This window comes from Dendrobates tinctorius, unplaced genomic scaffold (genome assembly GCF_039654945.1).
Source record: "Dendrobates tinctorius isolate UK_male_01 unplaced genomic scaffold, ASM3965494v1 ptg000132l, whole genome shotgun sequence".
NCBI classification, from domain to species: domain Eukaryota; kingdom Metazoa; phylum Chordata; class Amphibia; order Anura; family Dendrobatidae; genus Dendrobates; species Dendrobates tinctorius.
This window is the reverse complement of record NW_027361800.1, coordinates 8,003,453-8,029,535: the sequence shown is the minus strand read 5'-3', so window position 1 is coordinate 8,029,535 and position 26,083 is coordinate 8,003,453. Positions and strand designations below refer to the sequence as shown.

The following is a 26,083-nucleotide window of genomic DNA, read 5'->3' as shown; positions in this document are numbered from 1 at the left end:
AAGAATTTGTGTTTGCAATCATTTTCAGGAAGAAACGGAGTATTATCTGACAGAATTGCAGGGGTGTCAATACTTTTGGTCACAACTGTATATATGAGTATGGGGTGCATTATTCTACTTTGGATGACTACAGGGTGCATAATACCACTATATATGACTATGGGATGCATGATACTACTATGGATGACTATGGGGTGCATTATTCTACTATGGATGAGTATGGAGAGACATGAGAGCAATATGGAGAGACATGATGAATAATGGGAGGACATGTGGGGTCCAGAATGGGAGGGCACATGGGAGCAGGATGTGGAACATTATTACTGTAGGGGCTAATTAAAGGATGATATTTTTGAGGATACGGTTTTCAGTGTGGGGGACACAGTCACTTTTTTTCTTCATCTGGCGTAGTGTAGAGGTTGTGGAAAAATTGGGGAATGTGCTCCAGACAACTGTGTTATTTTCTGCAGAGACGAGTCCTGGCTAGAAGAAGTGATGCGATCTCTGCTGGATGAAGATAAAAGAAATCTGTACAGTGACACTATATATATAGAGCTCCTGTATAAAATGTTACTGGCGATCCCTGTATTACCTGCACACTGACACTATACACTGTATATTATACACAGAGCTGTGTATAATGTCACTGGTGATGACTTTATTATCTGTACACTGACACTATACACAGTAGAGAGCTCATGTGTACAATGTCACTTGGCAAAATTAGTATTTTTTTTATTAATGACCAGAATTGTATTATTCAGTCACTGTGTATTAGGCTCACTCCCTGACTGGTGGGCGTGAGCTGGGGGTTGTGGCCCCACTGTGCCGCAAACCAGACTACCTTGGAAGGGGCGTGACTAAGACAGCTGCCTTGGTTTTCACTGGAGCCTTTGATGGTGAGGTCAGGCTTGTGCAGCAGGCAGCTGCCATGTGCCACTGGAGGGTGGTGTCTGACTGAGGCTGCTGACCCCACTTGGGGAGATGAAACACTAGGCATGACTATCAGACAGGCGAGTGAGCACAGCGAGCACGGCTGAGACACAGGTAGGCGGGCACGGCTGAAGCACTGGCAGACGGGCACAGCTGAGACATTGGCAGGTGGGCACAGCTGAGACACTGGCAGGCGGGCACGACTGAGACACTGGCAGGCCAGGGAGGCTGCGCAGAGCTGAATTAATTCATTCTGAAGTAGTTTACAGTGGGGCTGGTCCTCATTGTAAACTATTTAACCCCTTGTGAAGGATTACAGCGTGGATAATAAATATATAAGGTGCACTACCAATGGGGTAATACTAGCTGATAGGGTGCTGCATAATGCATTGTACAAATAGCAAGGACAAAAGCAAGAGAAAAGACCAATGCATAAAAATAGCGCACACCTAAATAAGAAATATATATATATATATAAATCAATAATTGTATTCAAATACCAGACCACAAGAAGACACATACATGATAAAACACCATTAAAAAAACTACAATGACAATAACACATCACCCAAGGTCCCGTGCTTATAACAGGTGGTGCATAATCCTGATCCTACATGACACAGACATACTGTATGTATGATAAAATGACCAAAACGCATGAAAATATGAATACACTCCAATGAATGAACCTTATGTTAGCATATGAACAAGTAATCCAAAATTGGGCGTCCCCAAGATTGGAAAAAAAAAAGTGTGCAAATGACCCTATAAACCTAACAAAATAGCTCTGAACGAGGAGAATGCGATAATCAAGGATAGTGATAGACCACTAATAGGAATATGCAAATGGTCTAGCATAAAATAGCATCCAAGCACAATAAATGTGTGTTTGGATAGTAGGCTATAAGGCAAATTACCACTGGAGCAGTCCAGTGAGGCTGTCAGGAAATAGTCATGATAGAAAGCAAGGTCCCGGGACCTGAGGTGAGTGGGAAGCCCCACGCATAGCGCTGCTGCTGCAGTTTCGTCAGGGAAGTGTGTCCAACTAGATGCGGGCTATTACCTGACAGCCTGACTGGACTGCTCCTGTGGTAATTTGCCCTATAGCCCAGGGCCGCCATCAGGGCATGACAGCCCTTACTGCTGTATGGGGCCCGGTGATCAGCAGTACAGAAGGGGGCCCGCAGATCAGGGTCCCCGCTCCTGTGCTGCCAGTCATCGGCCCCCAAGTGCTGTGCGTCATCGGGTGCCGGGCGGGCCCCAAGTGTGCACTGCGGTGGAGCCCCAAGTGAGCGCTGCGGTTGGGCCCCAAGTGTGCGCTGCAGCCGGGCCTGCAGTGCACACATCAGCAGAGCCACCAACATCCGAAAGTTAGAGAAGTGCTGAAAGACCTGTGGTGACGTCATCATTGTCACAGGCCTTCAGCATTGATCAGCTCTGCCCCCTGATCACTCGACGATGACATCACCACAGGTCCTTTCAGCTCAAACAGCAGCAGCTCCAACTTCACCGCAGGAGCGAGGTCAGGTAAGAAGAAATTTTTTATTATTGAAAGGGGCAATATGTTTCTCTGGCAGAATGGAGACACGGGGGCAGGATTGGAGACACACAGGTGCAAATATGTAGACAGGGGGCAGGATTGGAGACACACAGGGGCAAATATGTAGACGGGGCAGGATTGGAGACACACGGGGCAAATACGTAGACACGGGGGCAAAATGCAAGACATGGGGCAGAATGCGAGACATGGGGGCAGAATGCGAGCCATGGGGGCAGAATGCGAGACATGGAGGCAAAATGCAAGACATGCCAGAATGTGACAGTGAGACACAGGAGGGGGCAGAATGTGAGACATGGGGGCAGAATGTGACAGTAAGACACAGGAGGGGGCAGAATATGACAGTGAGACACAGGAGGGGGCAGAATGTGACAGTGAGACACAGGAGGGGGCAGAATGCGAGACAAGGGCAGAATGTGACAGTGAGACACAGGAGGGGGAAGAATGTGACAGTGAGACACAGGAGGGGGCAGAATGCGAGACACGGGGGGCAGAATGATCATGGGGCAGAATGTGAGACATGGGGGCAGAATGTGACAGTAAAGCACAGGAGGGGGCAGAATGTGACAGTAAGACACAGGAGGGGGCAGAATGTGACTGAGACACAGGAGGGGACAGAATGTGACAGTGAGACACAGGAGGGGGCAGAATGTGAGACACAGGGCAGGATGGGAGACACATCCTGCAGGATCATGGGGCAGGATGGATACGATGTAGACAGATGGGGCAGAATCTGGAGATCATGTGGGGGCAGAATGGATACTCATGAGGGCAGGATGAGAGAAAATATGGCTGGAGCCAGGATGGGGGATATTATTACCATAGGGGCTAATTAAGGGATATTATTACTGCAGTGATGTATTTATTTTATTTTTTTGAGGATACTGTTTAAAATGGGGGGAGGTTCTGTTACTGTGCAGAGTGACACTATGTCACCTTTTTTTCTTCATCTGGTGTAGTGTAGAAGTTGGGAAAAAAATTAAATAATGTGTTCTGCAAGTGGAGCTCTAGATAACTGTGTTATTTCCTGCAGAGACGAGCCCTGGCTGGAAGACTTGATGGCGATCTGTGCTGGATGAAAGATGAAAAGCAAAGATGAAGGACTTCACCTAGAGACGTCACTGGTGAGTCAGTGTGTTACCTGTACAGTGACACTATACACTATATACAGAGTGCCTTTGTACAATGTTACCAGTTATCACTGTATTACCTGTACACTGGCACTATATACAGAGGTCCTGTGCATAATGCCAGCGGTGATCACTGTATTACCTGTACACTGACACTATATACAGAGTTCCTGTGTATAATGTCACTGGTGATCACTGTATTACCTCTACACAGACACTACATACTAAGTACACATCTCCTGTGTATAATGGCACTTATGGTGATAGTAATATGTTTTTTTATTAATGATCAGTATTGCAGTATCCAGTCACCATGTGCTGGTAATATGTGGTCTGTTCATGGTGTGGCTGTATTTGTTCCTTGTATGTGGTATTATTGGTCACCATGTGGTGGTAATATGGTGTCTGGGCATGGTGTGGTGGTATTTGTCCCTTTGGATGTACCTTTGGTTGTGATATTATTAGTCATTTTAAAAATTGAAAAATAAATAAAAAAATATACCTAAATTGTATTGTATATTTTACCAAATGTTTAATAGGTTAGAGTAGAGTAGGGCCCAGCCAAAAGAGTCTACCGTGTCGTGGTGGCAGATTTATAAAATCTTTTGGCCATAACAAGAGCTGCTGGCTATGTGTGTGATCTGCTGATGGGAACTGTTAATGTGTGATTGCTGAGAAGTGGAGTTTTTCTAAGAGAGAGCGGTGGGGCTGCAGAGCTATTTTGTTAGGTTTATAGGGTCATTTGCACACTTTTTTTTTTCCAATCTTGGGGACGCCCAATTTTGGGTTACTTATTCATCTGCTAACATAAGGTTCATTCATTGGAGTGTATTCATATTTTCATGTGTTTTGGTCATTTTATCATACATACAGTATGTCTGTGTCATGTAGGATCAGGATTATGCACCACCTGTTATAAGCACGGGACCTTGGGTGATGTGCTATTGTCATTGTAGTTTTTTAATGGTGTTTTATCATGTATGTGTCTTCTTGTGGTCTGGTATTTGAATAAAATTATTGATTTATATATATATACTAGCTTTGAACCGGTTCTACTCCTGGGTGGCGGGCATTTTTATTGGTATATGGTCTCCCATCCTTATATGTGCTGCCCCCCCTCCTATCCTGGTGTGCATGGCACCCCTCATCCCTATCCTATGCATGGTACCCTCACCCCCCAATCCTGCTAACCATGGCACTCTATTCCTCATCCTTGTATGCATGGTCCCCTAACCCCCCCAATCCTGGTATGCATGGTCCCCTCACCCCCCTTTCGTGGCATGCATGGTCCTCTCACCACCCTATCCTGGTATGCATGGTCCTCTCACCCCTCTATCCTGGTATGCATGGTCCCCTCACCCCCCAATTCTGGTATACATGGTCCCCTCACCCCCCTTTTCATGGTATGTATGGTCCCCTCACCCCCTTTCGTAGTATGCATAGTCCCCTCACCCCCCTATCCTGGTATGCATGGTCCCCTCACCCCCCTATCCTGGTATGCATGGTCCTCTCACCCCCCTATCCTGGTATGCATGGTCCTCTCACCCCCCCATCCTGGTATGCATGGTCCTCTCACCCCCCTGTGGCGCCCCTGAGGGTTCAGTCGCCACAGAGATACTGCACCTCCTCCTGAGGTGTGGTGCCTCACCATCCAGGTAAGGTGGGGACACCTGACCATGCTCCAACACCTGCATCCCACACAACATAGTAGTGTAGCAAAGCACCCTTTGGTGGCTCCCTGCTTGGAACACAAAGAGTGCTTGGAGTTGGGTGGAGCTTAGTCTGCACCAAAAGGATTGGGAAGAGTTTAGGATTCAGTCAGTCTAGCAGTCTGACGGGGTTAGGAGAGAGAAGATCCCCGGAGTGGGATGGACAAGGGAAGTGCTGCAGCGGACCTCAGTAACCTGGGTCTGCTGGCACAGGAAAGAGACATTGATGGAAAGCCTGACTCTTTATAAGAAAGATAGATTTGAACGGAACGTAAGGAGAAGAGGAGGACTGAGGATTAGGGTTAGAGCAGAACCCTTCCCAAGTTCACAGCGCAAGGTCGGGGTCCGGTCCCCGAGGTTGTATGGATACTAATGGTCCTGCAGCAGACACCGGAGGAATAGAAGTTGTCACCACTTTATTCCCACGCAAGACTTGGGGGCACAGCAGCAACGTGACTGAGCCGGGACTTAGTAGCAAGGAGTCCCTGAAGCAGGCTACAGCTGTCTGCCGTACAAGTAGAGTTGATAGGAACATCTGACAGGAGGAACTCCAGTGTTACTCAGTACTGAAAGTACTTCACTATAGGCGCAAAAGGGGAGACATTCAGAAAAGGCACATGTTGGCGGAGAGCTGGAAGGGAGTGCTTCATCTTGCCTGGAGGTTGGCTGGGCCCCTGACCAGGAGGACACGGTGCGGATGCGGGCACCTGTATGCACAACAGACTGAGTAAAGCTTTGGAACTACATGCCCCGGTGTCCTCCACTTATTTCCGTGGTCACACACTCCGCACTGCTACATCTCTGTGCCTGGCACTGCACCATCAACCTCTCCTCCCTATCTCCTCACCTACACTGCCCTGGGACTACTGTCCTACCTGTGGAGGGCCACATCATTGCTGCATCACACCATCTGCCCCAGAGGATCTGCCTGCAGCGTTGGCTTAACATCTTCATTGCCGAACACCACAGGTGGCGTTACGAATCAATCCTATACCAACTTTCAACCATTGACCACACATGCAATGAACATTTCCGCTGTCTACAATGGGCGCACAGGGCCACGGACCAGGTCATAGCTGCCGTGATAAAACCCCCTCTTGGAGAACCGTGGGCCCGATACCGAGTACCTCACCAGCCCTGAGAGGGCGACCCACCCGACCCACCCCTATCCTGTTATGCATGGTCCTCTCACCCCCCCCTATCCTGGTATGCATGGTTCTCTCACCCCCCAATCCTGGTATGCATGGTCCTCTCACCTCCCCTATCCTGGTATGCATGGTCCTCTCACCCCCCTATCCTGGTATGCATGGTCCCCTCACCCCCCTTTTTGTGGTATGCATGGTCCCCTCACCCCCCTTTCGTGGTATGCATGGTCACCTCACCCCCTTTCATGGTATGCATGGTCCCCTCACCCTCCTTTTGTGGTATGCGTGGTCCCCTCACCCCCCTTTCGTGGTATGTGTGGCCCCCTCACCCCCCTTTCGTGGTATGCATGGTCCCCTCACCCCCTTTTGTGGTATGCGTGGTCCCCTCACCCCCCTTTCGTGGTATGCGTGGCCCTCTCACCTCCTTTTCGTGGTATGCATGGTCCCCTCACCCTCCTTTTGTGGTATGCGTGGTCCCCTCACCCCCCTTTCATGGTATGTGTGGCCCCCTCACCCCCCTTTCGTGGTATGCATGGTCCCCTCACCCCCCTTTCATGGTATGCGTGGTCCTCTCACTCCCCTTTGGTGGTATGCGTGGTCCCCTCACCCTCCTTTCATGGTATGCGTGGTCCCCTCACCCCCCTTTTGTGGTATGCGTGGTCCCCTCACCCCCTTTTGTGGTATGCTTGCTTCCCTCACCCCCCTTTCCTGGTATGCGTGGTCCCCTCACCCCCTTTTCGTGGTATGCATGGTCCCCTCACCCCCCTTTTGTGGTATGCATGGTCCCCTCACCCTCCTTTCGTGGTATGCGTGGTTCCCTCACCCGCCTTTCGTGGTATGCGTGGCCCCCTCACCCCCATATCCTGGTATGCATGGTCCTCTCACCCCCCCTATCCTGGTATGCATGGTCCTCTCACCCCCTATCCTAGTATGCATGGTCCTCTCACCCCCCTATCCTGGTATGCATGGTCCCCTCGCTCCCCAATTCTGGTATACATGGTCCCCTCACCCCCCTTTTTGTGGTATGCATGGTCCCCTCACCCCCCTTTCGTGGTATGCATGGTCACCTCACCCCCCTTTCGTGGTATGCATGGTCCCCTCACCCTCCTTTTGTGGTATGCGTGGTACCCTAACCCCCTTTTCGTGGTATGCATGGTCCCCTCACCCCCCTTATCCTGATATGTATGGTCCTCCTTACCCCTATTAAACTACATACATACAAAAAAAACCATTTATATTCACCCTTCTTCCCTGTGCTCCAGAGCTGTCACGTTTTGCTGGAGGCCGGGTGGAGGAGTCTGGCACCGGAGTACGGGCATGCACATAGCGCTGTCCGGCGCCATATTGCTGAAGACACACTGCAAATGTGTCTTCAGTAAAATGGCGCCGGATCGCGCTATGCGCATGTGCGATTCCGGCCGCACTCCTGCCCCGGTCTCCGGCCGAAGAGAAGCGCAGCGGCAATGCTCCTCCCAGGTCAGGTAAATATGTAAGTATGGCACCGGACACAGCGGTATGCAGTGTGTATGCGTACCGCCATCTCCGACGCCATACACACTCCTCACCGCGCTGCTTCATTCTGTCTGGAGCCAGACTGCGCAGGCGCGTCACGCTTGCGCAGTCTATAAAGGCTTCGAACAGAGTGACGCTTAGCCGGTTATATTATAGATATTTTTTTCTTACTTAGGTGTGCGCTATTTTTATGCATTGGTCTTTTCTCTTGCTTTTGTCCAGATTACAGCGTGGGACATGACTGAACGGCAGAGAGGTAAGGATATTGTTGCTTTTTTATGTAATTTTTTTTGCAGATCATGGTTTAATTTTCGAATAGCAGAGTAATAAAAATTGGTCAAAAACTTGGTGTCTTTATTTCATTAAAATAATTTTTAATTAATGTCTGTGTGTGTTTTTTAACCCTTTCATAGTCTAGGGTTAATAATGGATCGGTGTCTTATTGACACCTCTCCATTATTAATCGGCTTAATGTCACCTTCCAAACGCAAGATGACATTAACCCTTTGTTGTTAACACATTCGCCACCGCTACAGGGCAATCGGAATAGAGAGGATAAGGCTAGTTTCACACTAGTGTTTTGGCCCGCAGCGCACGGCGCCGCTAAGCCCCGCCCCCTGCCGCGCCCCCTCCGGTCATCTCCACCTAGTGTCGCACATCTCTGCATGCGATCTGCACACCCTATCTTTAGCATAGGGTGCGCAGACAGTGTGCTGGCCGTGCGCTAATAGGAGTTTGCATGCGCTGCGCCCTTTTGATGGTGCGCCGAGCGCACCAAAATGCAACATGGTGCCTTTGGCACACATTGGCGCACCAACAAAAGGGCGCAGTGCACACAAAATCCTACTAACGCACGGCCAGCGCACGGTCTGCACACCCTATGCTAAAGATAGGGCGTGCAGATCGCATGCAGCGATGTGCGACACTAGGCAGAGATGACCGGAGAGGGAGCTATAGGGGGCGGGGCTTAGCGGCGCCGTGCGCTGCGGGCCAAAACGCTAGTGTAAAACTAGCCTAAGTGCCAGAAAAGGCACATCTTATAGATGCACCTTTTCTGGGGTGTCTGGGGGCAGATTTTTGTAGCCGGGGGGGCCTAAAACAATGGCCCCTCTCAAGGTTATTAAAATCTGCCCTCACTCACCTGCTTTACCTCGCTGGTTGACAAATTACTGCGGGAGCCCACGTAATTTTTTACAAATTAACAATTACAATTAATTTACAATTTACCCCTTACATTAACACCTACACCTCCCAAATTTTACACACAAACCCTCATCTAATTACTAGTGAAAGACATATAAAAAACATGAAATGAAATGATTTACTGTATGTAAACCATGTGTCATTTCATGTCGGGTTTTGGAATGATTTTAATGAAGCCGGCAAATGTTTTAGCGGCTATTCGGCTATGAAGAACTGTATGAATTAAATATATATATATATATATATATATATATATATATATATATGTGTGTGTGTTTGTGTGTGAGTCTATGACATGTGTATATACTGTACATGGTGGTGAGCGCCGCTGATCGCGGCCGGGTGTCAGCTGATTATCACAGCTGACACCCGGCACAATGTGTCAGGGGTGGTCACGGACCGCCCCCGACACGTTAACCACTTGTACACCGGGATCAAACACGATCGCGGTGTACCGGGGGTTAAAGGGAAGCATCGGCAGGGAGGGGGCTCCCTCCGTGCTTCCTCGAGCGCAGGCATGAGGAAGTCTGCAGAACTGCCTGTGACAGATTGCTGATCTGTCACAGTGATCTGTGATGTGACAGATCAGCGATCTGTCACAGGACAGTGATGTCCCACCTGGGACTATGTAATAAAGTAAAAATAAAAAAAAAAAGGGTAAAAATAATTTTAAAAAAATCGCTAAATAAATTAGTAAAAAAAAAACAATATTCCCCAATAAATTCATTTTTTGAAAATAAAACAAAACAATAAAAGTACACATATTTGGTATCGCCGCGCCCGTAGCGACCCGCCCTATAAAACTGTCCCATTAGTTAACCCCTTTAGTGAACCCCTTAAAAAATAAAAATAAAAAACGAAGCAAAAAATAATGATTTATTATCATACCACCGAACAAAAAGTGCAATAACGCGCGATCAAAAAGATGCATATAAATATCCATGGTACCGCTGAAAACGTCATCTTGTCCCGCAAAAAACGAGCCACCATAAAGCATCATCCGCATAAAAATAAAAAAGTTATAGCTCACAGAATAAAGCGATGCAAAAATAATTATTTTTTATATAAAATTGTTTTCATTGCAAAAAACTGACAAAACATAAAAAAACGACCTAAATGAGGTATCACTGTAATCGTACCGACCCGAAGAATAAAACCGCTTTATCAATTTTACCGCACGCGGAATGATGTAAACGCTCCCCCCCAAAAGAAATTCATGAAACGCTGGTTTTTGTTCATTCTGTGTCTCAAAAATTGGAATAAAATGCGATCAAAAAATGTCACATGCCCGAAAATGATACTAATAAAAACATCAACTCGTCCCGCAAAAAATAAGACCTCACATGACTCGGTGGGTCAAAATATGGAAAAATTATAGCTCTCAATATGTGGTAATGCAAAAACTATTTTTACAATAAAAAGCGTCTTTTAGCGTGCGACAGCCGCCAAACATAAAAACCGCCATAAATAGTAAATCAAACCCCCCCGTTATCACGCCCTTAGTTAGGGAAAAATAATCAAACTAAAAGAAAATGTATTTATTTCCATTTTCCCATTAGGGCTAGGGTTAGGGCTAGGGTTAGGGCTAGGGCTAGGGTTAGGGCTAGGGCTAGGGTTAGGGCTGAGATTAGGGTTAGGGGTGTGTTGGGGTTAGGGTTGGAGTTATAATTGGGGGGTTTCCACTGTTTGGGCACATCAGGTGCTCTCCAAATGCAACATGGCATCTGATCTCAATTCCAGCCAATTCTGCTTTGAAAAAGTCAAATGGTGCTCCTTCCCTTCCAAGCTCTGCCATGCACCCAAACAGTGTTTTACCCCCACATATAGGGTATCAGCATACTCAGGACAAATTGCAAAACAAGTTTTTGGGGTCCAATTTCTCCTGTTACCCTTAGGAAAATAGAAAATTGGGGGCAAAAATATCATTTTTTTGGAAAAAAAATATTTTTTTATTTTCACACCCAGGCGTTATAAACTTCTGTGAAGCACTTGGGGGTTCAAAGTGCTCACCACACATCTAGATAAGTTCCGTGGGGGTTCTAGTTTCCAAAATGGGGTCACTTATGGGGAGTTTCAATAGTTTAGGTATATCAGGGGCTCTCCAAACGCACATGACACCCGCAGACCAATCCATCAAAGTCTGCATTCCAAAATGTCACTACTTCCATTCCGAGCCCCGACGTGTGCCCATACAGTAGTTTTCTCCCACATATGAGGTATCAGCGTACTCAGGACAAATTGGACAACAACTTTTGGGGTCCAATTTCTCCTGTTACCCTTGGAAAAATAAAAAAATTGGAGACTAATTGATCATGTTTGTGAAAAAAATACGATTTTTTTATTTTCATGCCTGGGCATTATAAACTTCTGTGAAGCCCTTGGGGGTTCAAAGTGCTCACCACACATCTAAATAAATTCCTTAGGGGTCTAGCTTCCAAAATGGGGTCATTTGTGGGGGGTTTCCACTGTTTAGGTACATTAGGGGCCAGGGGCTGGCTGGCACTTTTCAGCCTGGGGGGCAATCACAAGGCAGTGGCCCTCCAGTTGCGGTGCTTTTGCCCTGCTTATCTCTGGCCGCTGCATTAAAGCAGCAGAGATAATAGGCTTTAATAACAGGCTGGTACATAGATATGGGAACAGAACGGAGCTAGCTGCATATATATGGGAGCAGAACCAAGTTTGCTGCCTACATAAATACTGTAACAGAAGCAAGCTAACTACATAGACACGAGACCGGAACCAAGATTGCTACGTAGACAAGGAAACTGACTGGAGCTTACTACAGAGATATGGGAGCAGAACCAAGCTTACTACAGAGAAATAGGAAAAGAGCGGAGTTTACTACAGAGATATGGGAGCAGAAAAGAGCTTACTACAGAGATATGGGAGCAGAACCGAGCTTACTACAGAGATATGGGAACAGTAAGGGACTTACTACAGAGAAATGGGAAAAGAGCGGCGCTTACTACAGAGCTATGGAAGCAGAACCAAACTTACTACTGAAATAAAGGAGTAGAACCGAGCTTGCTGCCTACATAGATACTGTAACAGAAGCAAGCTGACTACAGAGATATGGAAGCAGAACCGAGCTTACTACAGAGATATGGGAACAGAACAGAGGTTACTACAGAGCTATGGAAGCAGAACCGAGCTTACTACAGAAATAAAGGAGTAGAACCGAGCTTACTACAGAGATGAGGGAGCAGAACCGAGTTTACAACAGAGGTAAGGGAGCAGAATCGAGCTTAATACAGAGATAATGGAGCAGAACCAAGCTTGCTGCCTACATAGAAACTGTAACAGAAGGACGCTGACTACAGAGCTATGAAAGCAGAACCGAGCTTACTACAGAAATAAAGGTGTAGAACCGAGCTTACTACAGAGATGAGGGAGCAGAACCGAGTTTACAACAGAGGTAAGGGAGCAGAATCGAGCTTAATACAGAGCTAATGGAGCAGAACCAAGCTTGCTGCCTACATAGATACTGTAACAGAAGGAAGCTGACTACAGAGGTATGGGAACAGAACAGAGGTTACTACAGAGCTATGGAAGCAGAACCGAGCTTACTACAGAAATAAAGGAGTAGAACCGAGCTTACTACAGAGATAAGGGAGCAGAACCAAGTTTACAACAGAGATAAGGGAGCAGAATCGAGCTAACTACAGAGATATGGGAGCAGAACCAAGCTTACTACAGAGATATGGGAGCAGAACAGAGCTTACTCCAGAGATATGGGAGCAGAACAGAGCTTACTCCAGAGATATGGGAGCAGAACCGAGCTTACTCCAGAGATATGGGAGCAGAACCGAGCTTACTAGAGAGATAAGGAATCAGAACAGAGCTTACTATGTCTACTACAAGATACAGAAACAGAACCAAGCTTATGGCATACATATTGAACCAGAATCTAGATTACTACATCAATACAGTATCAGAACCAAGGTTACTGCTTAGATATGGTACCATAAATAAGCTTACTTACAAACATACAACTCCAGAAACACGGACATTTAAACACACAATACTGTATGTCAGGGGCATTGCCAGGGTCCTTAAAGCTCGAGGGCCCAAGCCCCAAAGTGCATGTCTCCCCATAAGACCAACCTTTAGCCATTTAAAATAGCATATATATATATATATATATATATATATATATATATATAATTACAGTATACCACTGTTGCTACCCAAAAAGACACAATGCAAAGACCAATATGATCAATATTACTACTATAAAAGGCCAAAACAATACGTCTGCACAATGCCCACTACCATCACCACCACACCGCGAGTACATAATATAATATGACCATTACCTCTACATAACAAAACACTGTAATCAGACCAATGACACCACCATACTCCTTCTGCTACATAATGACCGAAACACATTAAGCTGTTACTAAATAAATAAAAAAAACAAAAGCTACTAAAAAGAGCACTAGTCCCACCTTACAGGAACCCTATATTCGTAGATACCAGTCCTGCAGAGCACACACATGATTACAGTCAGGGCTGCCACTAGGAATTTCGGGGCCCCATACTGGCAAAATTTTCGGGACCCCTTGAGACTCTACCCAGGCACCACCCCAGTTCTGCCTCCACACCTCGAGCCTGCCACAGTCCCACCGCCCGCTCTTGGAAAAACTCATCTTCTACACCACATCCTCACCAATCTATTAACAGTTTCCAGCAAACACCAGATCACATACATAACCAGCAGCTTTTGTTTTGGCCAAAAGAATTTTTAAGCCACCACCACAACAAAGTAGACTCTTTTGGCCGGGCCATATTCTACTCTTACTTATTAAACATTTCCTAAAATATCCAATACTCTTTTTAGGTTTATTTTTATTTATTTTTCTTTAAGGGAATGAGTCGCATATATTTTTTAGAATGACCATTAATACCACATACAAGGGACAAAAACTGTCACACCATGACCAGACCATATATTACCACCACATAGCGACCGAATAATACAATATATAAGGAACAAATACCTCCATACCATGACCAGACCACATATTACCATCACATAGTGCCAAATAATACAACATACAGGGAGAAATACCGCCACACCATAACCAGATCACATACTACCACCATATAGTGACCAAATACTACAATACAGATTATTAATAAAAAAATACACAACATTAATGCCATTAAACACAGGAGCTTTGTATATAGTGTACAGGTAATACAGAGCTCATCAGTGACATTATACACAAGAGCTCTGTATACAGTGTCAGTGTCCAGGTAATACAGTGATTACCTGTGACATTATACACAGAAGCTCTGAATATAGTGCACAGTGAACAGGTTATAGTGTATAGTGTCAGTGTACAGGTAGCACACTGACTCACCAGTGACGTCTCCAGCTGATGTCCCTCATCTTTGCTTTTCTTTTTTATGCAGCGCAGACCGCCATCATTTCTTTCAGCCAGGACTCGTCTCTGCATAAAATAACACAAAGTTACCTTGAGCACGGCTTCCAGAGCACATTCCCCATTTTTCCCTTCTTCTACACTACACATCTAAATACAGACGTGCACCCACCATTAATATATAATAATCCACCATTCCAAATATAAATTATAATTCACCAATGCGCCCCCACCAACAATAAATAGCAATTTCCCCACCTAATATATACATTAATAAGCCCCTGTACTCTTCCTCCAATTCATTACCAGTTACTGCATCCTCAATGTCCCCCAATATGTGCCTCCCGCTCCCCCAATTCATTATATTTATATGCCCCTTCCGCCCCAATTCATTGTCATGTCTTTCTCTCCCATCCTCTATTCATTATCAACTGCTCTACCCCACATTCAATACATAATTTACTCCCATCACCCTGAAAATTCATTATTTGCTCCGCCCCAGGTCCTCATTTGTTCTCCCCATCCCCCACCTTCAATTCAATTGCTGTACCCGTCTCTCATTTCATCATTTGCAGTCCCCCTCACTTCATCATTCGCTGTCCCCCTTCCCCCCTCTCTTCATCATTCGCTGGCCCCCTTCCCCCCTCTCTTCATCATTCACTGTCCCCCTTACCCCCTCACTTCATCATTTGCAGTCCCCCATTCTCCCCCCACTTTATGTGCAGTCCTCTTTCGTTCATGTGCAGTCCCCTATCCCCTCCCTCACATCATCATATGCAGCCCCCCTCCGTCATTTGCAGCCCCTTCCAACATTTGCAAGCCCCATTCCATAATTTGCAAATTGCAGCACCCCCCTCCATCATTTGCATCCCCCCTTTCATCATTTTCAGCACCCCCTCCATCATTGACAGCCCCGCTGCCATCATTCGCAACACCCCCTCCATCATTTGCACTGCAGCACCCCCCTCCATCATTGGCAGCACCCCCCTCCATCATTGGCAGCACCCCTCCATCATTGGCAGCACCCCCCTCCATCATTGGCAGCACCCCCCCTCCATCATTGGCAGCCCCACTATCATTTCCAGCTCCCCTCCGTCATTTCCAGCACCCCCTCCATCATTGGCAGCACCTCCTCCATCATTTGCTCTGCAGCCCCCCTCCATCATTTGCTCTGCAGCCCCCTCCATCATTTCCAGCACCTCCTCCATCATTTGCAGGCCCGCTCCATCATTTCCAGCACCCCCTCCATCATTGGCAGCACCCCCCTCCATCATTGGCAGCCCCCTCTATCATTTGCAGCCCCACTATCATTTCCAGCTTCCCTCCGTCATTTCCAGCACCCCCTCCATCATTGGCAGCACCTCCTCCATCATTTGCTCTGCAGCCCCCTCCATCATTTGCAGCCCCCTCCATCATTTCCAGCACCTCCTCCATCATTTGCAGGCCCGCTCCATCATTTCCAGCACCCCTCCATCATTTCCAGCACCCCCTCAATCATTTGCAGCCCCCTCCATCATTTGCAGCACCTCCTCCATTATTTGCAGGCCCGCTCCATCATTTGCAGCCCCCTGCATCATTGGCAGCTCGCTACATCATTTCCAGCACCTCCTCCATCATTTGCAGGCCCCTCCATCATTTCCAGCACCCGCTCCATCACTTCCAGCACCCCCTCCATCATTTGCAGCCCCCCTCCATCATTTCCAGCACCCCCTCCATCATTTGCAGGCCCCTGTATCATTTGCAGCCCCCTCCATCATTTCCAAAACCTCCTCCATCATTTGCAGCACCTCCTCCATCATTTGCAGCCCCCTCCATCATTTCCAGCCCCCTCCATCATTTGCAGCACCCCCTCCATCATTTGCAGCCCCCTCCATCATTTCCAGCACCCCCTCCATCATTTGCACTGCAGCCCCCCTCCATCATTGGCAGCCCCCTCTATCATTTGCAGCCCCACTATCATTTCCAGCTCCCCTCCATCATTTCCAGCACCCCCTCCATTATTTGCAGGCCCGCTTCATCATTTGCAGCACCCCCTCCATCATTGGCAGCCCCCTACATCATTTCCAGCACCTCCTCCATCATTTGCAGGCCCCTCCATTTCCAGCACCCCTCCATCATTTGCAGCCCCCTCTATCATTTGCAGCCCCACTTTATCATTTCCAGCACCCCCTCCATCATTTGCAGCCCCCTCCATCATTTCCAGCACCTGCTCCATCATTTCCAGCACCCCCTCCATCATTTGCAGCCCCCCTCCATCATTTCCAGCACCCCCTCCATCATTTGCAGGCCTGCTCCATCATTTCCAGCACCCCCTCCATCATTTACAGCCCCCTGTATCATTTGCAGCCCCCTCCATCATTTGCAGCACCTCCTCCATTATTTACAGGCCCGCTCCATCATTTGCAGCCCCCTGCATCATTGGCAGCTCCCTACATCATTTACAGCACCTCCTCCATCATTTGCAGGCCCCTCCATCATTTCCAGCACCCCACTATCATTTGCAGCACCCCACTATCATTTGCAGCCCCTCTATCATTTCCAGCACCCGCTCCATCATTTGCAGCCCCCTTCATTATTTGCAGCCCCCATCATTTCCAGCACCCGCTCCATCATTTCCAGCACCTCCTCCATCATTTGCAGCCCCCCTCCATCATTTCCAGCACCTCCTCCATCATTTCCAGCACCTCCTCCATCATTTGCAGCCCTCTTCATCATTTCCAGCACCTCCTCTATCATTTGCAGCCCCCCTCCATCATTTCCAGCACCCCTCCATCATTTCCAGCACCTCCTCCATCATTTCCAGCACCTCCTCTATCATTTGCAGCCCCCCTCCATCATTTCCAGCCCCCTCCATCATTTCCAGCACCTCCTCTATCATTTGCAGCCCCCCTCCATCATTTGCAGCCCCCCTCCATCATTTCCAGCACCCCTCCATCATTTCCAGCACCTCCTCCATCATTTCCAGCACCTCCTCCATCATTTCCAGCCCCCTCCATCATTTCCAGCACCTCCTCTATCATTTGCAGCCCCCCTCCATCATTTCCAGCACCCCTCCATCATTTCCAGCACCCCCTCCATCATTTCCAGCACCTCCTCCATCATTTCCAGCACCTCCTCCATCATTTCCAGCCCCCTCCATCATTTCCAGCACCTCCTCTATCATTTGCAGCCCCCCTCCATCATTTCCAGCACCCCTCCATCATTTCCAGCACCCCCTCCATCATTTCCAGCACCCCTCCATCATTTGCAGCCCCCTCTATCATTTGCAGCCCCACTTTATCATTTCCAGCACCCCCTCCATCATTTGCAGCCCCCTCCATCATTTCCAGCACCTGCTCCATCATTTCCAGCACCCCCTCCATCATTTGCAGCCCCCCTCCATCATTTCCAGCACCCCCTCCATCATTTGCAGGCCTGCTCCATCATTTCCAGCACCCCCTCCATCATTTACAGCCCCCTGTATCATTTGCAGCCCCCTCCATCATTTGCAGCACCTCCTCCATTATTTACAGGCCCGCTCCATCATTTGCAGCCCCCTGCATCATTGGCAGCTCCCTACATCATTTACAGCACCTCCTCCATCATTTGCAGGCCCCTCCATCATTTCCAGCACCCCACTATCATTTGCAGCACCCCACTATCATTTGCAGCCCCTCTATCATTTCCAGCACCCGCTCCATCATTTGCAGCCCCCTTCATTATTTGCAGCCCCCATCATTTCCAGCACCCGCTCCATCATTTCCAGCACCTCCTCCATCATTTGCAGCCCCCCTCCATCATTTCCAGCACCTCCTCCATCATTTCCAGCACCTCCTCCATCATTTGCAGCCCTCTTCATCATTTCCAGCACCTCCTCTATCATTTGCAGCCCCCCTCCATCATTTCCAGCACCCCTCCATCATTTGCAGCCCCCTCTATCATTTGCAGCCCCACTTTATCATTTCCAGCACCCCCTCCATCATTTGCAGCCCCCTCCATCATTTCCAGCACCTGCTCCATCATTTCCAGCACCCCCTCCATCATTTGCAGCCCCCCTCCATCATTTCCAGCACCCCCTCCATCATTTGCAGGCCTGCTCCATCATTTCCAGCACCCCCTCCATCATTTACAGCCCCCTGTATCATTTGCAGCCCCCTCCATCATTTGCAGCACCTCCTCCATTATTTACAGGCCCGCTCCATCATTTGCAGCCCCCTGCATCATTGGCAGCTCCCTACATCATTTACAGCACCTCCTCCATCATTTGCAGGCCCCTCCATCATTTCCAGCACCCCACTATCATTTGCAGCACCCCACTATCATTTGCAGCCCCTCTATCATTTCCAGCACCCGCTCCATCATTTGCAGCCCCCTTCATTATTTGCAGCCCCCATCATTTCCAGCACCCGCTCCATCATTTCCAGCACCTCCTCCATCATTTGCAGCCCCCCTCCATCATTTCCAGCACCTCCTCCATCATTTCCAGCACCTCCTCCATCATTTGCAGCCCTCTTCATCATTTCCAGCACCTCCTCTATCATTTGCAGCCCCCCTCCATCATTTCCAGCACCCCTCCATCATTTCCAGCACCTCCTCCATCATTTCCAGCACCTCCTCTATCATTTGCAGCCCCCCTCCATCATTTCCAGCCCCCTCCATCATTTCCAGCACCTCCTCTATCATTTGCAGCCCCCCTCCATCATTTGCAGCCCCCCTCCATCATTTCCAGCACCCCTCCATCATTTCCAGCACCTCCTCCATCATTTCCAGCACCTCCTCCATCATTTCCAGCCCCCTCCATCATTTCCAGCACCTCCTCTATCATTTGCAGCCCCCCTCCATCATTTCCAGCACCCCTCCATCATTTCCAGCACCCCCTCCATCATTTCCAGCACCTCCTCCATCATTTCCAGCACCTCCTCCATCATTTCCAGCCCCCTCCATCATTTCCAGCACCTCCTCTATCATTTGCAGCCCCCCTCCATCATTTCCAGCACCCCTCCATCATTTCCAGCACCCCCTCCATCATTTCCAGCACCCCTCCATCATTTGCAGCCCCCTCTATCATTTGCAGCCCCACTTTATCATTTCCAGCACCCCCTCCATCATTTGCAGCCCCCTCCATCATTTCCAGCACCTGCTCCATCATTTCCAGCACCCCCTCCATCATTTGCAGCCCCCCTCCATCATTTCCAGCACCCCCTCCATCATTTGCAGGCCTGCTCCATCATTTCCAGCACCCCCTCCATCATTTACAGCCCCCTGTATCATTTGCAGCCCCCTCCATCATTTGCAGCACCTCCTCCATTATTTACAGGCCCGCTCCATCATTTGCAGCCCCCTGCATCATTGGCAGCTCCCTACATCATTTACAGCACCTCCTCCATCATTTGCAGGCCCCTCCATCATTTCCAGCACCCCACTATCATTTGCAGCACCCCACTATCATTTGCAGCCCCTCTATCATTTCCAGCACCCGCTCCATCATTTGCAGCCCCCTTCATTATTTGCAGCCCCCATCATTTCCAGCACCCGCTCCATCATTTCCAGCACCTCCTCCATCATTTGCAGCCCCCCTCCATCATTTCCAGCACCTCCTCCATCATTTCCAGCACCTCCTCCATCATTTGCAGCCCTCTTCATCATTTCCAGCACCTCCTCTATCATTTGCAGCCCCCCTCCATCATTTCCAGCACCCCTCCATCATTTCCAGCACCTCCTCCATCATTTCCAGCACCTCCTCTATCATTTGCAGCCCCCCTCCATCATTTCCAGCCCCCTCCATCATTTCCAGCACCTCCTCTATCATTTGCAGCCCCCCTCCATCATTTGCAGCCCCCCTCCATCATTTCCAGCACCCCTCCATCATTTCCAGCACCTCCTCCATCATTTCCAGCACCTCCTCCATCATTTCCAGCCCCCTCCATCATTTCCAGCACCTCCTCTATCATTTGCAGCCCCCCTCCATCATTTCCAGCACCCCTCCATCATTTCCAGCACCCCCTCCATCATTTCCAGCACCCCTCCATCATTTGCAGCCCCACTCCATCATTTGCAGCCCCTCCATCATTTCCAGCACCCCCTCCATCATTTCCTGCACCCCCTCCATCATTACCAGCACCCACTCCATCATTTGCAGGCCCCTCCATCATTGGCAGCCCCCCTCCATCATTTCCAGCACCTCCTCTATCATTTGCAGCCCCCTCCATCATTTCCAACACCTCCTCTATCATTTGCAGCCCCCCTCCATCATTTCCAGCACCCCTCCATCATTTCCAGCACCCCTCCATCATTTCCAGCACCTCCTCCATCATTTCCAGCCCCCTCCATCATTTCCAGCACCTCCTCTATCATTTGCAGCCCCCCTCCATCATTTCCAGCACCCCTCCATCATTTCCAGCACTCCCTCCATCATTGGCAGCACCCCCCTCCATCATTGGCAGCCCCCTCTATCATTTGCAGCCCCACTATCATTTCCAGCTCCCCTCCGTCATTTCCAGCACCCCCTCCATCATTGGCAGCACCTCCTCCATCATTTGCTCTGCAGCCCCCTCCATCATTTGCAGCCCCCTCCATCATTTCCAGCACCTCCTCCATCATTTGCAGGCCCGCTCCATCATTTCCAGCACCCCTCCATCATTTCCAGCACCCCCTCAATCATTTGCAGCCCCCTCCATCATTTGCAGCACCTCCTCCATTATTTGCAGGCCTGCTCCATCATTTGCAGCCCCCTGCATCATTGGCAGCTCCCTACATCATTTCCAGCACCTCCTCCATCATTTGCAGGCCCCTCCATCATTTCCAGCACCCGCTCCATCACTTCCAGCACCCCCTCCATCATTTGCAGCCCCCCTCCATCATTTCCAGCACCCCCTCCATCATTTGCAGGCCCCTGTATCATTTTGCAGCCCCCTCCATCATTTCCAAAACCTCCTCCATCATTTGTAGCACCTCCTCCATCATTTGCAGCCCCCTCCATCATTTCCAGCCCCCTCCATCATTTGCAGCACCCCCTCCATCATTTCCAGCACCCCTCCATCATTTGCACTGCAGCCCCCCTCCATCATTGGCAGCCCCCTCTATCATTTGCAGCCCCACTATCATTTCCAGCTCCCCTCCATCATTTCCAGCACCCCCTCCATTATTTGCAGGCCCGCTTCATCATTTGAAGCACCCCCTCCATCATTGGCAGCCCCCTACATCATTTCCAGCACCTCCTCCATCATTTGCAGGCCCCTCCATTTCCAGAACCCCTCCATCATTTGCAGCTCCCTCTATCATTTGCAGCCCCACTTTATCATTTCCAGCACCCCCTCCATCATTTGCAGCCCCCTCCATCATTTCCAGCACCTGCTCCATCATTTCCAGCACCCCCTCCATCATTTCCAGCACCCCCTCCATCATTTGCAGGCCTGCTCCATCATTTCCAGCACCCCCTCCATCATTTACAGCCCCCTGTATCATTTGCAGCCCCCTCCATCATTTGCAGCACCTCCTCCATTATTTACAGGCCCGCTACATCATTTGCAGCCCCCTGCATCATTGGCAGCTCCCTACATCATTTACAGCACCTCCTCCATCATTTGCAGGCCCCTCCATCATTTCCAGCACCCCACTATCATTTGCATCCCCTCTATCATTTGCAGCCCCCTCCATCATTTCCAGCACCCGCTCCATCATTTGCAGCCCCCTTCATCATTTGCAGCCCCCATCATTTCCAGCACCCGCTCCATCATTTCCAGCACCTCCTCCATCATTTGCAGCCCCCCTCCATCATTTCCAGCACCTCCTCCATCATTTCCAGCACCTCCTCCATCATTTGCAGCCCTCTTCATCATTTCCAGCACCTCCTCTATCATTTGCAGCCCCCCTCCATCATTTCCAGCACCTCCTCCATCATTTCCAGCACCTCCTCTATCATTTGAAGCCCCCTCCATCATTTCCAGCACCTCCTCTATCATTTGCAGCCCCCTCCATCATTTCCAGCACCTCCTCTATCATTTGCAGCCCCCCTCCATCATTTCCAGCACCCCTCCATCATTTCCAGCACCTCCTCCATCATTTGCAGCCCCCTCCATCATTTCCAGCACCTCCTCTATCATTTGCAGCCCCCCTCCATCATTTCCAGCACCCCTCCATCATTTCCAGCACCCCCTCCATCATTTCCAGCACCTCCTCTATCATTTGCAGCCCCCCTCCATCATTTCCAGCCCCCTCCATCATTTCCAGCACCTCCTCTATCATTTGCAGCCCCCCTCCATCATTTGCAGCCCCCCTCCATCATTTCCAGCACCCCTCCATCATTTCCAGCCCCCTCCATCATTTCCAGCCCCCTCCATCATTTCCAGCACCTCCTCTATCATTTGCAGCCCCCTCCATCATTTCCAGCACCCCACCATCATTTCCAGCACCCCCTCCATCATTTCCAGCACTCCTCCATCATTTGCAGCCCCACTCCATCATTTGCAGCCCCTCCATCATTTCCAGCACCCCCTCCATCATTTCCAGCACCCCCTCCATCATTACCAGCACCCCCTCCATCATTTGCAGGCCCCTCCATCATTGGCAGCCCCCCTCCATCATTTCCAGCACCTCCTCTATCATTTGCAGCCCCCTCCATCATTTCCAACGCCTCCTCTATCATTTGCAGCCCCCCTCCATCATTTCCAGCACCCCTCCATCATTTCCAGCACCCCCTCCATCATTTCCAGCCCCCTCCATCATTTCCAGCACCTCCTCTATCATTTGCAGCCCCCCTCCATCATTTCCAGCACCCCTCCATAATTTCCAGCACCCCCTCCATCATTTCCAGCACCTCCTCCATCATTTCCAGCCCCCTCCATCATTTCCAGCACCTCCTCTATCATTTGCAGCCCCCCTCCATCATTTCCAGCACCCCTCCATCATTTCCAGCACTCCCTCCATCATTGGCAGCACCCCCCTCCATCATTGGCAGCACCCCCCTCCATCATTGGCAGCCCCCTCTATCATTTGCAGCCCCACTATCATTTCCAGCTCCCCTCCGTCATTTCCAGCACCCCCTCCATCATTGGCAGCACCTCCTCCATCATTTGCTCTGCAGCCCCCTCCATCATTTGCAGCCCCCTCCATCATTTCCAGCACCTCCTCCATCATTTGCAGGCCCGCTCCATCATTTCCAGCACCCCTCCATCATTTCCAGCACCCCCTCAATCATTTGCAGCCCCCTCCATCATTTGCAGCACCTCCTCCATTATTTGCAGGCCCGCTCCATCATTTGCAGCCCCCTGCATCATTGGCAGCTCCCTACATCATTTCCAGCACCTCCTCCATCATTTGCAGGCCCCTCCATCATTTCCAGCACCCGCTCCATCACTTCCAGCACCCCCTCCATCATTTGCAGCCCCCCTCCATCATTTCCAGCACCCCCTCCATCATTTGCAGGCCCCTGTATCATTTTGCAGCCCCCTCCATCATTTCCAAAACCTCCTCCATCATTTGCAGCACCTCCTCCATCATTTGCAGCCCCCTCCATCATTTCCAGCCCCCTCCATCATTTGCAGCACCCCCTCCATCATTTCCAGCACCCGCTCCATCACTTCCAGCACCCCCTCCATCATTTGCAGCCCCCCTCCATCATTTCCAGCACCCCCTCCATCATTTGCAGGCCCCTGTATCATTTTGCAGCCCCCTCCATCATTTCCAAAACCTCCTCCATCATTTCCAGCACCTCCTCCATCATTTGCAGCACCTCCTCCATCATTTCCAGCCCCCTCCATCATTTGCAGCACCCCCTCCATCATTTGCAGCCCCCTCCATCATTTCCAGCACCCCCTCCATCATTTGCACTGCAGCCCCCCTCCATCATTGGCAGCCCCCTCTATCATTTGCAGCCCCACTATCATTTCCAGCTCCCCTCCATCATTTCCAGCACCCCCTCCATTATTTGCAGGCCCGCTTCATCATTTGCAGCACCCCCTCCATCATTGGCAGCCCCCTACATCATTTCCAGCACCTCCTCCATCATTTGCAGGCCCCTCCGTTTCCAGCACCCCTCCATCATTTGCACCCCCTCCATCATTTGCAGCCCCCCTCCATCATTTCCAGCACCCCCTCCATCATTTGCAGGCCTGCTCCATCATTTCCAGCACCCCCTCCATCATTTACAGCCCCCTGTATCATTTGCAGCCCCCTCCATCATTTGCAGCACCTCCTCCATTATTTACAGGCCCGCTCCATCATTTGCAGCCCCCTGCATCATTGGCAGCTCCCTACATCATTTACAGCACCTCCTCCATCATTTGCAGGCCCCTCCATCATTTCCAGCACCCCACTATCATTTGCAGCCCCTCTATCATTTGCAGCCCCCTCCATCATTTCCAGCACCCGCTCCATCATTTGCAGCCCCCTTCATCATTTGCAGCCCCCATCATTTCCAGCACCCGCTCCATCATTTCCAGCACCTCCTCCATCATTTGCAGCCCCCCTCCATCATTTCCAGCACCTCCTCCATCATTTCCAGCACCTCCTCTATCATTTGCAGCCCCCTCCATCATTTCCAGCACCTCCCCTATCATTTGCAGCCCCCTCCATCATTTCCAGCACCTCCTCTATCATTTGCAGCCCCCCTCCATCATTTCCAGCACCCCTCCATCATTTCCAGCACCTCCTCCATCATTTGCAGCCCCCTCCATCATTTCCAGCACCTCCTCTATCATTTCCAGCACCCCTCCATCATTTCCAGCACCCCTCCATCATTTCCAGCACCCCCTCCATCATTTCCAGCACCTCCTCTATCATTTGCAGCCCCCTCCATCATTTCCAGCCCCCTCCATCATTTCCAGCACCTCCTCTATCATTTGCAGCCCCCTCCATCATTTCCAGCACCCCTCCATCATTTCCAGCACCCCCTCCATCATTTCCAGCACCCCTCCATCATTTGCAGCCCCACTCCATCATTTGCAGCCCCTCCATCATTTCCAGCACCCCCTCCATCATTTCCAGCACCCCCTCCATCATTTCCAGCACCCCCTCCATCATTACCAGCACCCCCTCAATCATTTGCAGCCCCCTCCATCATTTCCAGCACCTCCTCTATCATTTGCAGCCCCCTCCATCATTTCCAGCACCTCCTCTATCATTTGCAGCCCCCCTCCATCATTTCCAGCACCTCTCCATCATTTCCAGCACCTCCTCCATCATTTGCAGCCCCCTCCATCATTTCCAGCACCTCCTCTATCATTTGCAGCCCCCCTCCATCATTTCCAGCACCCCTCCATCATTTCCAGCACCCCCTCCATCATTTCGAGCACCTCCTCTATCATTTGCAGCCCCCCTCCATCATTTCCAGCCCCCTCCATCATTTCCAGCACCTCCTCTATCATTTGCAGCCCCCTCCATCATTTCCAGCACCCCTCCATCATTTCCAGCACCCCGCCATCATTTGCAGCCCCACTCCATCATTTGCAGCCCCTCCATCATTTCCAGCACCCCCTCCATCATTTCCAGCACCCCTCAATCATTTGCAGGCCCCTCCATCATTGGC

General features: G+C 49.8%; 1 protein-coding gene across 4 annotated transcripts in view; it reads right to left on the bottom strand.

The window, feature by feature from the left end:
• The window catches only part of LOC141048056 (uncharacterized), a 1,479,555-nt gene that overhangs the window by 855,131 nt on the left and 598,341 nt on the right, over positions 1-26,083 (bottom strand). For 3 of the 4 annotated variants that reach the window (XM_073543414.1, XM_073543415.1, XM_073543416.1), the window contains exon 7: positions 14,560-14,649. The exons of the other annotated variant lie outside the window; for it this stretch is intronic. In XM_073543414.1, the coding sequence (XP_073399515.1) occupies positions 14,560-14,649 (90 nt within the window). The remainder of the gene's footprint in view (positions 1-14,559; positions 14,650-26,083) is intronic. 4 annotated transcript variants of the gene reach the window in all.